Source organism: Salvelinus namaycush, chromosome 3, assembly GCF_016432855.1.
Source record: "Salvelinus namaycush isolate Seneca chromosome 3, SaNama_1.0, whole genome shotgun sequence".
Classification (NCBI taxonomy): domain Eukaryota; kingdom Metazoa; phylum Chordata; class Actinopteri; order Salmoniformes; family Salmonidae; genus Salvelinus; species Salvelinus namaycush.
In genome coordinates this window covers 96948942-96961163 of record NC_052309.1, presented here as the reverse complement: position 1 = coordinate 96961163, position 12222 = coordinate 96948942, and the positions used below count along the sequence as shown (strand labels likewise).

The following is a 12222-nucleotide window of genomic DNA, read 5'->3' as shown; positions in this document are numbered from 1 at the left end:
AAACAATTGTTGGAAAAATGACTGTCATGCACAAAGTAGATGTCCTAACCGACTTGCCAAAACTATAGTTTGCTAACAAGAAATTTGTGGAGTGGTTGAAAAACGAGTTTTAATGACTCCAACCTAAGTGTATGTAAACTTCCGACTTCAACTGTATATATATATATATATACACACTTTTATATTTCTTTATTATTCTTTTTAAACGCCTGCTTTCAACGGGGAACAAATGTATTACTTAATAAATGCAATTTTCTGAGAATGAGGGAAGGGAGGGACTGACTTTCACACTCCACCCACACAACGAGGAGGCAGTTCTATTGATACCGAAGGCGACACATTACCATTGGTTTCTGCAGAAAGAAACCATAAAACGCATGTGCTTTTCCGTAGAATTATGTAGCCACGGTAGTTTTTATCACTTTAAGCCAATTGATTTGGTATTTAGTCGAGATAATTCGAGACAGTTGAAGAAAAAACAACGCAGACAGACAAACCTGTGAATGGACATTTTTTGTTGTTGATTGAAACAGCAGCAGAGACAAACGATTTGAGAAATCATCAAATCTGAAGGTAGGATGCTAACCCTTTTAACATGTATGATAATAAAATGACTTTTTGTCGTTAATTTAGGCTACTGTCTGAAATGCATTGGCTGTAGGAATGCACCTACCACTATCCTTGCATTTGACGCGAATGGTGCACTGTTACAGTAGCCTACAAACTACAATAATACTAGACTATTTGTTTTTTTAGTCTGTTTGTGGTAACTTGTGCGCTAGTGTGAGGATTAAGTTTGGATTCGAGCTAATTCTTGATTTATCAATGGATTATTGTTGCTATTGCCTACGAAACGGTCAAGTAAAATGTCGCAGTGAACCAAGAAAATATCATCCTTACAGTGAACACGGAAGTGGGGGAGCAAATGGAACAACTCTTTATTGAAATTAATCCTTTAGTTCCATTAGTCGACATTAAAACGTGTACAAGGCTTCTGAGACTCGCTTGAACTGTCCATTAGAGTAGTCCTAAAAGCATAGTTGATTTGGTTCAGAATATGAGGCTGCAGGCTACATTCTCCAGTGCACTCCAAGACATTGAGATTCAGCAACCTATCAAAGTTTGCCGCCATTTCAAAAGCCCGGGCTTTCAAATCTTCTCTTCCGTCGACACGCCCATTTCTGGTAGGAGGGGGAAATAATAAAAGTGTCTCATCAATGAACAACTGATATGAAATTACACTTCATTAGGTTTTAAGTAGTTGTTGTAATTACATAATTTTTTTACATTACATTAAATCACAGAAGTAATTCATACATCTCTGCCTATCCAGATAAATGGCATGAGTAATCCAATTTATGCTTTATCTTTAATGTGATTGGATGGTGTGATACAATTTCGTAGCTTCGGGAGGCAGGCAGAGGCCAATTTGAGCATAGTATCACTGTGCAGGCGCCTCTCAAATGTTGTAACAATGTGGAGGGCTCGGTATAGCTCCGCATTGACATTATTGGTTGATGCCAGGTGAGGGGCGTGAGGACCTCTATAAAAAAAAAAAAAATTCCTTGACAACTTCCTTCACAACAGCTCTGCAAGGCGAAGCACAAGAAGTATGAATGCCCTGACTTCTGCAGAGGCCATATCACTGTAAATGCTGCAAGTCCAATGCAGACATCAGATTGACCTAATATGCTTAATCTGAAAATGTGATCGGAGGCTCCGTATGGAGGGTGACACAATTGTGGAGCCTCCAAAGGCACGTAGAGGCCAAATTGAGCTCTGTACCGCATTGCTGTGCACTTCCCAAATGTTGTAACAATGCATAGGGCTCCGTGTAGCTCCGCATTGACATGATTGGTTGACAGTAGGTGGGGGCGGGAGATCCTGTATAAACACAAACACACTTCCTTCACAGCAGCTCTGCTGCTCCGGGGAGAGCCAGAAGTATGAATGCTGCACTGCCAACTAGAGGTCGACCGATTATGATTTTTCAACGCCGATACCGATTATTGGAGGACCAAAAAAGCCGATACCAATTAATCGGCCGTTTTTATTTATTTATTTGTAATAATGACAATTACAACAATACTGAATGTACACTTATTTTAACTTAATATAATACATCAATAAAATCAATTTAGCCTCAAGTAAATAATGAAACATGTTCAATTTGGTTTAAATAATGCAAAAACAAAGTGTTGGAGAAGAAAGTAAGAGTGCAATATGTGCTATGTGGGGTGGCTGACGTTTCAGTTCCTTGCTCAGAACGTGAGAACATATGAAAGCTGGTGGTTCCTTTTTAACATGAGTCTTCAATATTCCCAGGTAAGAAGTTTTAGGTTGTAGTTATTATAGGAATTATAGGACTATTTCTCTCTATACCATTTGTATTTCATTAACCTTTGACTATTGGATGTTCTTATAGGCACTTTAGTATTGCAAGTGTAACAGTATAGCTTCCGTCCCTCTCCTCGCTCCTCCCTGGGCTCGAACCAGGAACACACGAACCAAGCCTCATTTCCGGAGTTGATAGGCTTGAAGTCATAAACAGCGCAACGCTTGACACACAACGAAGAGCTGCTGGCAAAACGCACGAAAGTGCTGTTTGAATGAATGTTTACGTGCCAGCTTCTGCCTACCACCGCTCAGTCAGATACTTAGATACTTGTATGCTCAGTCAGATTATATGCAACGCAGGACACGCTAGATAATATCTAGTAATATCATCAACCATGTGTTGTTAACTAGTGGTTATGATTGATTGTTTTTTATAAGATAAGTTTAATGCTAGCTAGCAACTTACCTTGGCTTACTGCATTCACGTAACAGGCAATCAGTCTCCTTGTGGAGTGCAACGAGAGAGAGGCAGGTCGTTATTGCGTTGGACTAGTTAACTGTAAGGTTGCACGATTGGATCCCCCGAGCTGACAAGGTGAAAATCTGTCGTTCTGCCCCTGAACAAGGCAGTTAACCCACTGTTCCTAGGCCGTCATTGAAAATAAGAGTTTGTTATTAACTGACTTGCCTAGTTAAATAAAGGTATATATAAAAAATTGGCGCCCAAAAATACCGATTTCCGATTGTTATGAAAACTTGAAATCGGCCCTAATTAATCGGCCATTCCGATTAATCGGTCGACCTCTACTGCCAATGTAGAGGTTGGATTGACCATGCAGAGCCTTTTAAACATGTACCATTTGCACAGCAGTGTTCTAGAATATCAGACCGTTGGCTTTCATAGGCCGTCTTTTTTAGAATTCTCACCATGGTTCAAACAATTTCTCCAACTGTCAACACATTTCAATAGAATAAAGGACTTGTACGCAGAGTTTGTTGGGAATTTTGTTGAGGTGCGTGTTCTGCAATTGCATCCCCTTCTGATGGTGGTCTCAGTTTGTAGACTCTGTATATGTGGATGCTTTACGTTGTTTTGTCACCCCATTCATTTTCAATGGAGGGAAGTGAAGTGGGGCGGAGGACCGTTGGGCGACGTGAACAGGGTGGGACCAACGTTGGGGAAAGCTGAACTTTATGCAAATACTCTGCGATATCGCGGCGCTATTGACCAATCGAAGGTCACTTTAGCATCCAGCAGCTGCTGGATTGGCTATTGATAACTAGCAATACCTAGCGTGCTTGCTAGCATCCACATTAGGGCGAAGCTAGCAAGGCGGAATACAAGTGCTAGTTAATCAAGACAGTTATGCATACATCTCATGTCAGTGTTACGGCCTTACATTTTGCAATTAAATTGACATCGGAAAAAATAATGCTTTGATCTGGCTATTGTGGACATCAGTCTGTGTTATGATCACGACCCAACTAATACGGTCATCACTGACCCAACTAATACGGTCATTGTGGAGGAGTGCTTTAATAGTTGTCGGGCTTTAATGTAGTCCACTGACAGTAATATTTTTATGTTCATGGGGGATTTAAAGGTCCTGTGAACCAGACTGTGCATGCATTCTAAATGATTTTTATTTATTGTGTTTTTCAGATGTCAGCAAGTATTTACAAACGGGTCAAAGCAGAGGTCAGGGCCAAACTGAAAATGTTGAAGTCGAAGAAGTTCAGACGATTTCAACGCCATCTGTGTCGGAAGATGGATGATAAGAGTGTTAAGATGATGGGAGTGAAAGACATTGTGGCAGTACTGATGAAGAAATATGGAAAAAAGACCAGTCACATTGTGTCCTCACTTCTAAAAGACAGTAAATATCGGAGTAAACGGAGACGAAGTCAACAAGGTGAGTATAGGCATTAATACTCAATAACGCAAATGTATGAGTTCACACAGGAGTAAAGGAGGGATTTGGGCTTAGTCTTGATTATAGTATTTACTCAGTAGCATTTATTTTCTTATAAAGATGTAAGCATAATTGTTTATGGAATGACATACCCGGTAAACTCCCCTCACAATAAAATATCTGCGTGTGCATTGTATTACAACAGTGAATTTGATGACCTATATGCAGTGTTTTCTGTATTTTATGGACTTAATCTTGGTCCAAAAAAGGCCCCTAATCTCTCTAGTCAATGTTAAATGATTCACCAAAGATATACGCCTTTCCTCCACAGGCATTGAGAGCGAGGAGATTCCGACAATAACTCCCATCGAGGTAGAGATGGATGACCAACAGGTAATGGAGCTTTTTTAGATGTGTTCTTTCCAGCTACAGTGATTCTGAACGTTCCTATAGATGTGTATGGGACATCGTTTTGTTTTCTGTTCATTGGCAGTGCCATTGATGCTTTCACCATTTTGAGCAGTCAACTGGGTGGGGCTTGGTATGGGTTAGGAGGGATCATACGATTCCATTCAGGTCAACAGGAGGGATCATAGGATTCCATTCAGGTCAACAGGAGGGATCATAGAATTCCATTCAGGTCAACAGGAGGGTTCATAGAATTCCATTCAGGTCAACAGGAGGGTTCATAAGATTCCATTCAGGTCAGCAGGAGGGATCATAAGATTCCATTCAGGTCAGCAGGAGGGATCATAGAATTCCATTCAGGTCAGCAGGAGGGATCATAAGATTCCATTCAGGTCAGCAGGAGGGATCATAGAATTCCATTCAGGTCAGCAGGAGGGATCATAGGATTCCATTCAGGTCAGCAGGAGGGATCATAGAATTCCATTCAGGTCAGCAGGAGGGATCATAGAATTCCATTCAGGTCAGCAGGAGGGATCATAGGATTCCATTCAGGTCAGCAGGAGGGATCATAGAATTCCATTCAGGTCAGCAGGAGGGATCATAGGATTCCATTCAGGTCAGCAGGAGGGATCATAGAATTCCATTCAGGTCAGCAGGAGGGTTCATAGAATTCCATTCAGGTCAGCAGGAAGGATCATAGAATTCCATTCAGGTCAGCAGGAAGGATCATAGAATTCCATTCAGGTCAGCAGGAAGGATCATAGAATTCCATTCAGGTCAGCAGGAGGGATCATAGAATTCCATTCAGGTCAGCAGGAGGGATCATAGGATTCCATTCAGGTCAGCAGGAGGGATCATAGAATTCCATTCAGGTCAGCAGGAGGGATCATAGAATTCCATTCAGGTCAGCAGGAGGGAGCATAGGATTCCATTCAGGTCAGCAGGAGGGATCATAAGATTCCATTCAGGTCAGCAGGAGGGATCATAGGATTCCATTCAGGTCAGCAGGAGGGTTCATAGAATTCCATTCAGGTCAGCAGGAGGGTTCATAGAATTCCATTCAGGTCAGCAGGAGGGATCATAGGATTCCATTCAGGTCAGCAGGAGGGATCATAGGATTCCATTCAGGTCAGCAGGAAGGATCATAGAATTCCATTCAGGTCAGCAGGAGGGTCATAGAATTCCCTTCAGGTCAGCAGGAGGGATCATAGAATTCCCTTCAGGTCAGCAGGAGGGATCATAGGATTCCATTCAGGTCAGCAGGAGGGATCATAGAATTCCATTCAGGTCAGCAGGAAGGATCATAGAATTCCCTTCAGGTCAGCAGGAAGGATCATAGAATTCCCTTCAGGTCAGCAAGAGGGATCATAAGATTCCATTCAGGTCAGCAGGAGGGATCATAGGATTCCATTCAGGTCAGCAGGAGGGATCATAGAATTCCATTCAGGTCAGCAGGAAGGATCATAGGATTCCATTCAGGTCAGCAGGAGGGATCATAGAATTCCATTCAGGTCAGCAGGAGGGATCATAAGATTCCATTCAGGTCAGCAGGAGGGATCATAAGATTCCATTCAGGTCAGCAGGAGGGATCATAGAATTCCATTCAGGTCAGCAGGAGGGATCATAGAATTCCATTCAGGTCAGCAGGAGGGATCATAAGATTCCATTCAGGTCAGCAGGAGGGATCATAGGATTCCATTCAGGTCAGCAGGAGGGATCATAAGATTCCATTCAGGTCAGCAGGAGGGATCATAGGATTCCATTCAGGTCAGCAGGAGGGATCATAAGATTCCATTCAGGTCAGCAGGAGGGATCATAGAATTCCATTCAGGTCAGCAGGAGGGATCATAAGATTCCATTCAGGTCAGCAGGAGGGATCATAGAATTCCATTCAGGTCAGCAGGAGGGATCATAAGATTCCATTCAGGTCAGCAGGAGGGATCATAAGATTCCATTCAGGTCAGCAGGAGGGATCATAAGATTCCATTCAGGTCAGCAGGAGGGATCATAAGATTCCATTCAGGTCAGCAGGAGGGATCATAAGATTCCATTCAGGTCAGCAGGAAGGATCATAGAATTCCATTCAGGTCAGCAGGAGGGATCATAAGATTCCATTCAGGTCAGCAGGAGGGATCATAAGATTCCATTCAGGTCAGCAGGAGGGATCATAGAATTCCATTCAGGTCAGCAGGAGGGATCATAGAATTCCATTCAGGTCAGCAGGAGGGATCATAAGATTCCATTCAGGTCAGCAGGAGGGATCAGCCAATTAATTATACTACTGCGTGAACATTCTGTAACTGTGTAGGTGGCAGTAAATCACCAACCTTGGCTCTGTACCTGTTTAGACTAAACACACTGCAGCACAGTATGCAGCTATACTCCAGCACAGTAGGTGGTGGTATGATCCTATTCAGTTTATTTATGAAGTGTCACTACAGTCATAGAAGTAAAGAAAACCCGCAATGGCTCTGGCCATGTTGTCACAGAAGTTGAAGATAGAAGATGAGCTGTCTAGTACATCTCTATGGTATGGGGTGACGAGGCTAATCTGTTATTGTTTCTTTCCCTACACACCCAATTTGATGGATGTGACACCTCTGTCTAAGGCCAACCACGCTGGAGGACCACTCGATGCAATGCCAAGTGGCACTCGGTGTTCAAACACCGCAACTAATAGAAGCAACGTTAATGCACCAATGCTAACAGGGTGTTCATTTAAAAAGGACGTGCATTTAAATTGTATCACAAATATTTATGGTGAGAGAAGGTGTCAGGACTTTTGGGGAAAAACATGGGTGGATCACTGTTTATAAATTGTATGCATCTTTGTAAGTTGCTCTGCTACCCTAGTTTATTGTGATGTTTATGAAATGTAATTTCTCTCTAGACCATGTGCACCCTGGAGGGGAGATGATTGACCAGCAGGTAATGAATGGGATTTCTTATAGACAATCTTTATACGATTATGGACTGTTGCCAGCATTAAATCTATATGTTATTGAAACACTGTATTTGAAAGGGTATTTGAAATCTAAATGTCTGTTTTGCTAATTCCTGTAGATGCCAGTGTATGACCAGAGCAAGGAGAAACGGAGTAAGTCAAATTCAGTTGTTATCCCAGAGCAGAAAAACAGACTAATTTCACCCAAAATAACACTTGTTTTATATTTATTTATTTTGCTCTTTTTGAAGACATCCTTCGCATCAGAGACGAGATCAAAAAATACCAGAAGATGAGGTCTGAAAGGATACTAGAGGGTATTGAAACCCAAAGCACATCAGTCCTTAACAAGGTCTACACAGAGTTGTACATTGTCACCTGTGATTCTACCAGCATCAATAAGGAACACGAGGTGTGGCAGGCCGAGACGGCACACCTCAAAGACTACTCTGAGGCCTCTGTCATAAAATGCCAAGATCTCTTTAAGCCTGCCGAAGACGAAACTATCAGATGTGTGATGACAAAGGGAATCGCTGGCATTGGGAAAACTGTGGCAGCTCAGAAGCTCAACTTGGACTGGGCAGATGGAAAAGAGAATCAAGATCTAGATTTTCTATTCCTCCTATCTTTCCGGAAGCTGAATTTGAGAAAAGGCCCGTACAGTCTGCATGGACTTCTTCAGATCTTCTACCCTGAACTTAAAGACGTAAACGTTAGGAAGATGTATGATGAACATAAGGTTTTGTTCATCCTTGACGGCCTGGATGAGAGCCAACTGCCACTAGAGTTTGATGAAATTGAAAACAGGCTGATATCTGATGTGTCTGAGTCCGCTTCACTGGACGTTTTGCTTACAAACCTCATCACTGGCCGTCTTCTCCCTGGGGCTCTCCTCTGGATAACCTCCCGTCCAGTAGCGGCCAATCAGATCCCTAGAGAGTATTGTCATCGAGTTACAGAGATCAGAGGGTTCAATGACGATCAAAAGGACGAGTACTTCAGGAAACGCATCAGAGATCCAGAGATGGCCAGCCTCATCATCTCAGACATAAAAGCAACCCGGAGCCTCTACATCATGTGCCATGTACCGGTGTTCTGCTGGATGGCAGTAACTGTGCTTCAGGATATACTGAGTAAAGACAACAAGAGCGGGCCAAAGCTGCGATCTTTGCCCACAACCCTCTCTGAAATGTACATGCATTACATTAAGATCCAAACAAGAATTAGTTTCGAGAAGCATGGACCAACACAGGGGAAACAACATCCTTTGATGTCAACCAAAGACATCATTTTGAAATTAGGAAAGCTAGCATATCAGAACCTGGAAAGTCAAAATGTGCTCTTTACAGAACAGGACTTGACAAACTGTGGTATTAGTGTCATGGAAGCTGCTACATGCCCTGGCCTGTGTACAGAACTTGTAGAATTAGGCCATGGAATGGATCTCACGAAAGTGTATTGTTTTGTACACTTGAGTGTTCAGGAGTTCTTTGCTGCTCTGTACGCATTTCATGAATTTGAAAATGGCAGGATTGACTCAGTGAAAGCCTTAATCAAAAAGAGGAAAGGGGGCACTTTGTTAGATTTTCTCAAAGGTGCTCTGGACAGTGCATTAGATAGTCAAAATGGACACCTGGACCTTTTCACACGCTTCCTTTTCGGGATCTCTCACGACTCCAGCCGGGCAATCCTTCAAGACATTCTGGGAAAAACAACCAGCGGTTCAGAATGCAACAAAAAGTTAATCGGATATATCAAGATGTTGAAAAGGAAGGACCTTTCTCCAGAGAGATGCATCAACCTGATCCACTGTCTGCTTCAGCTGAAGGACCACACCATTCTACAGAATGACAACAACCAAGTCTCGCCTTCAGACACACCGCCAACTCCATTTCAGTGTTCTCTCCTGGCATATATGTTCATTATGTCAGAGAAGCCTGAAGAGTTTGACTTCAGGAATAACAAAACTTCTGAGGAAGCTTTTCGCAGACTGGCTCCTGCTTTGCTGTCTTGCACTAGAGCATTGTAAGTATCACTCACTATTTGTGTAGCATGTTTATATTGCACAAGTACATTTTTTTATTTTATTTTTTCACGTACAGTATAAATTGAAAAGTTGAATGGCAATTATAAACTCAATCTTTTTCACAGACTCAACTTTTGTGACATCACAGCACTGGAGTGTAAAACTGTAGCCTCAGTTCTTCAGTCTGAGAATTCCCATCTTACAGTCTTGGACCTGGGACACAACAACCTGGGAGATGAAGGGGTGATCCGCCTCTGCTGTGGGCTGCGGAACCCCAACTGCAAGGTGGAAACCCTGAACCTCAGACACAATCATGTGGGAGTTGGCGGTGTCAAGGCAATCTGCGAAGTGCTGACTTGTCCCACCTCAAAACTTCTGAACTTGGACCTCAGCTGCAATGACCTTGGGGACCCGGGGGCAGAGTTGCTTGCTTTTGCCCTCCACACGCGTTGCAAGCTGCAAGCACTGAGGTATGTACATCACTACCGAATAAGACAATGACACATTTAGAAGGGGTTCATCTCTGTGCTGATCACTGTGCTGACCTATGGATATAGATGGCTCTTCAATGTTCAATGTTTCTAGTTTTAATGGTGAAACAAATTTGTATGTTTTCCATAATTATTTTTCCTATTCTCATTTACAGGCTATCTGGCTGTTTGATCACATTGCCTGAGGATGTGTCCTCTGTCCTGGCCATAGCTTTGAGGTCAGAATGCTTCCAGATGAAAGAGCTGGATCTGAGCTACAATCCCCTCAGAACCGTTGACTTGGATTTCCCGCTTCAGCTGAAGTGAGTTAGATTGAGTAACAAGACAAACGTGTCTCTGAATAAAATATGAGTAGAGCTAAACATTGAGAGATTAGAACTTTAACAATGAAACGATTTAATTAAACTAATTCAACCTTCTACATATGAGCCTTGTTACATCCTAGTGTTATTATACTGCATCCCCTGAGTAGTGTGAGCTTTTCTAGGCTTTCATTAATACCTCTTTATTTTGTGTGTTTTCCAGCATGGACCACGGAGGAGAGAGCAGGAATAAACCAGGTCTGCAGAAATGTGAGTAAATGTCCATTTATCATTCTCACCTTTATGAACACAGTGATTCACAGTGGTCTCTGTAGAATATTTGGCATATAGGAGGACTATGTACCAATTTATAATAGTGTCAAGGTTGATCGCAAAGGTTGTGTAGCAAGTAACTGAAACTTCTAATCTACAAATTTCAGATGCCAGTGAGGTCACACTAGACCCCAGCACAGTAAATGTTTTCCTGTCCCTGTCTGAGGGGAACAGGAAGGTGACGCGCCAGAGGAAGGAGAAGCACTATCCCATCACCGACGAGAGGTTTGATAAATGCAACCAGGTGCTGTGCAAGGAGGGACTCTGTGGGCGTCATTACCTGGAGGTTGAGTGTCTACACGACGTACATATAGGCATGGCCTACAAGCAGTTAGAGAGGAAAGGAGCCGGTGACAATGTAATCCTAGGACGGAATGCTGTTTCTTGGACTTTGTATGCCTCAAAGGATAAGTTTCATGCCCAGCATAAAAACAAGATTCACAACTTAAGGCTCCCTGAAATCAAATCAAATGAGTCCTATAGAATAGGGGTATTTCTGGACTGGCCGGCCGGCATCCTGTCCTTCTACAACATCTCCTCTGAGTCTGACAAACGGACCCACCTGTACGCATTCCACACCACATTCACTGAGCCTCTTTATCTTGGGCTTAGACTTCAATCCCCAACATCAACCATTTCTCTCATAGTCAAATAGCCTACAGTACATCTAAGCATCGTCTTTCAGAAAGTATATGTGCCACTGGGTGGGGAGGGAGAGGGGTTATAGAAAAGTTTGTGGTCATACGTAGGTGCTAAGCTAATGTAGTATACTTGAGCACAGAATAGCCCACGGGTTTGCAATACTGTTATGTTGTATCTCCACTTTATTCCTCTTGTTATATTTTGTGAACAAAGAATGTAAAATAATGTCCTGTATAGCCATACTGACCATAACTTAATTTTAGAAGAATGTCAAAAGCTGGCTAATGATCAAACAATTGAACAAAACTTTGTCTGTGCCTTCGGAAGGTATTCACACCCCTTGACTTTTTCCACATTTTGTTGTGTTAAAAGTAGGATTAAAATGGATTTAATTGTAATTTTTGGTCAATGACAATAAAAAAAAAAACTATAATACCAAAGTGGTAGAAAAAATTCAAACATTTATTACAAATAAAAAACGAATATATCTTGATTAGATAAATATTCACCACCCTGAGTCAATACACGTTAGAAACACCTTTGGCAGTGATTACAGCTGTGAGTATTTTTGGGTAAGTCTCTAAGAGCTTTGCACACCCGACTTGTACAATATTTTTCTTCTTAAAATTCTTCAAGCTCTGTCAAGTTGGTTGTTGATCATTTCTAGACAGTCATTCAAAAATCATGTTAACCACTATTATTGAGCACAGAATGAGTCCATGCAACTTATGTGATTTGTTAAGTGCATTTTTACTCCTGAACTAATTTAGGCTTGCCATAACAAATGGGTTGAATACTTTTTGACTAGACATTTCAGCATTTCATT

The 12222-nt window shown here is 42.1% G+C and overlaps 1 protein-coding gene across 3 annotated transcripts; it reads left to right on the top strand.

The window, feature by feature from the left end:
- Positions 1–86: 86 nt before the first annotated feature.
- LOC120043796 (NACHT, LRR and PYD domains-containing protein 3-like) lies at positions 87–11940 on the top strand. Of its 3 annotated transcripts, XM_038988357.1 has the most exons (10): positions 87–573; positions 4001–4250; positions 4582–4643; positions 7549–7586; positions 7722–7755; positions 7854–9627; positions 9754–10098; positions 10275–10421; positions 10645–10691; positions 10862–11940. In XM_038988357.1, exons 4-10 carry the CDS (start codon positions 7572–7574, stop codon positions 11407–11409), a joined length of 2910 nt encoding a protein of 969 aa, XP_038844285.1. In that variant the 5' UTR covers positions 87–573; positions 4001–4250; positions 4582–4643; positions 7549–7571; the 3' UTR covers positions 11410–11940. The 3 variants fall into 3 exon arrangements, with proteins under 3 accessions (XP_038844285.1, XP_038844283.1, XP_038844284.1); XM_038988355.1 differs by lacking the exons at positions 87–573; positions 4001–4250; positions 4582–4643 and adding an exon at positions 6906–7418; XM_038988356.1 differs by lacking the exons at positions 87–573; positions 4001–4250; positions 4582–4643 and having other exon boundaries at positions 7444–7586.
- Positions 11941–12222: the final 282 nt, after the last annotated feature.

What these genes read in the sequence shown, in the direction of transcription:
- LOC120043796 (XM_038988355.1), top strand. Translation starts at nt 7,124, where the DNA reads ATGGCTCTGGCCATGTTGTCACAGAAGTTGAAGATAGAAGATGAGCTG. An exon ending in GATTTCCCGCTTCAGCTGAA is followed by an intron (nt 10,422 to 10,644) that starts GTGAGTTAGATT and finishes TGTGTTTTCCAG; the next exon opens with CATGGACCACGGAGGAGAGA. An exon ending in TAAACCAGGTCTGCAGAAAT is followed by an intron (nt 10,692 to 10,861) that starts GTGAGTAAATGT and finishes TACAAATTTCAG; the next exon opens with ATGCCAGTGAGGTCACACTA.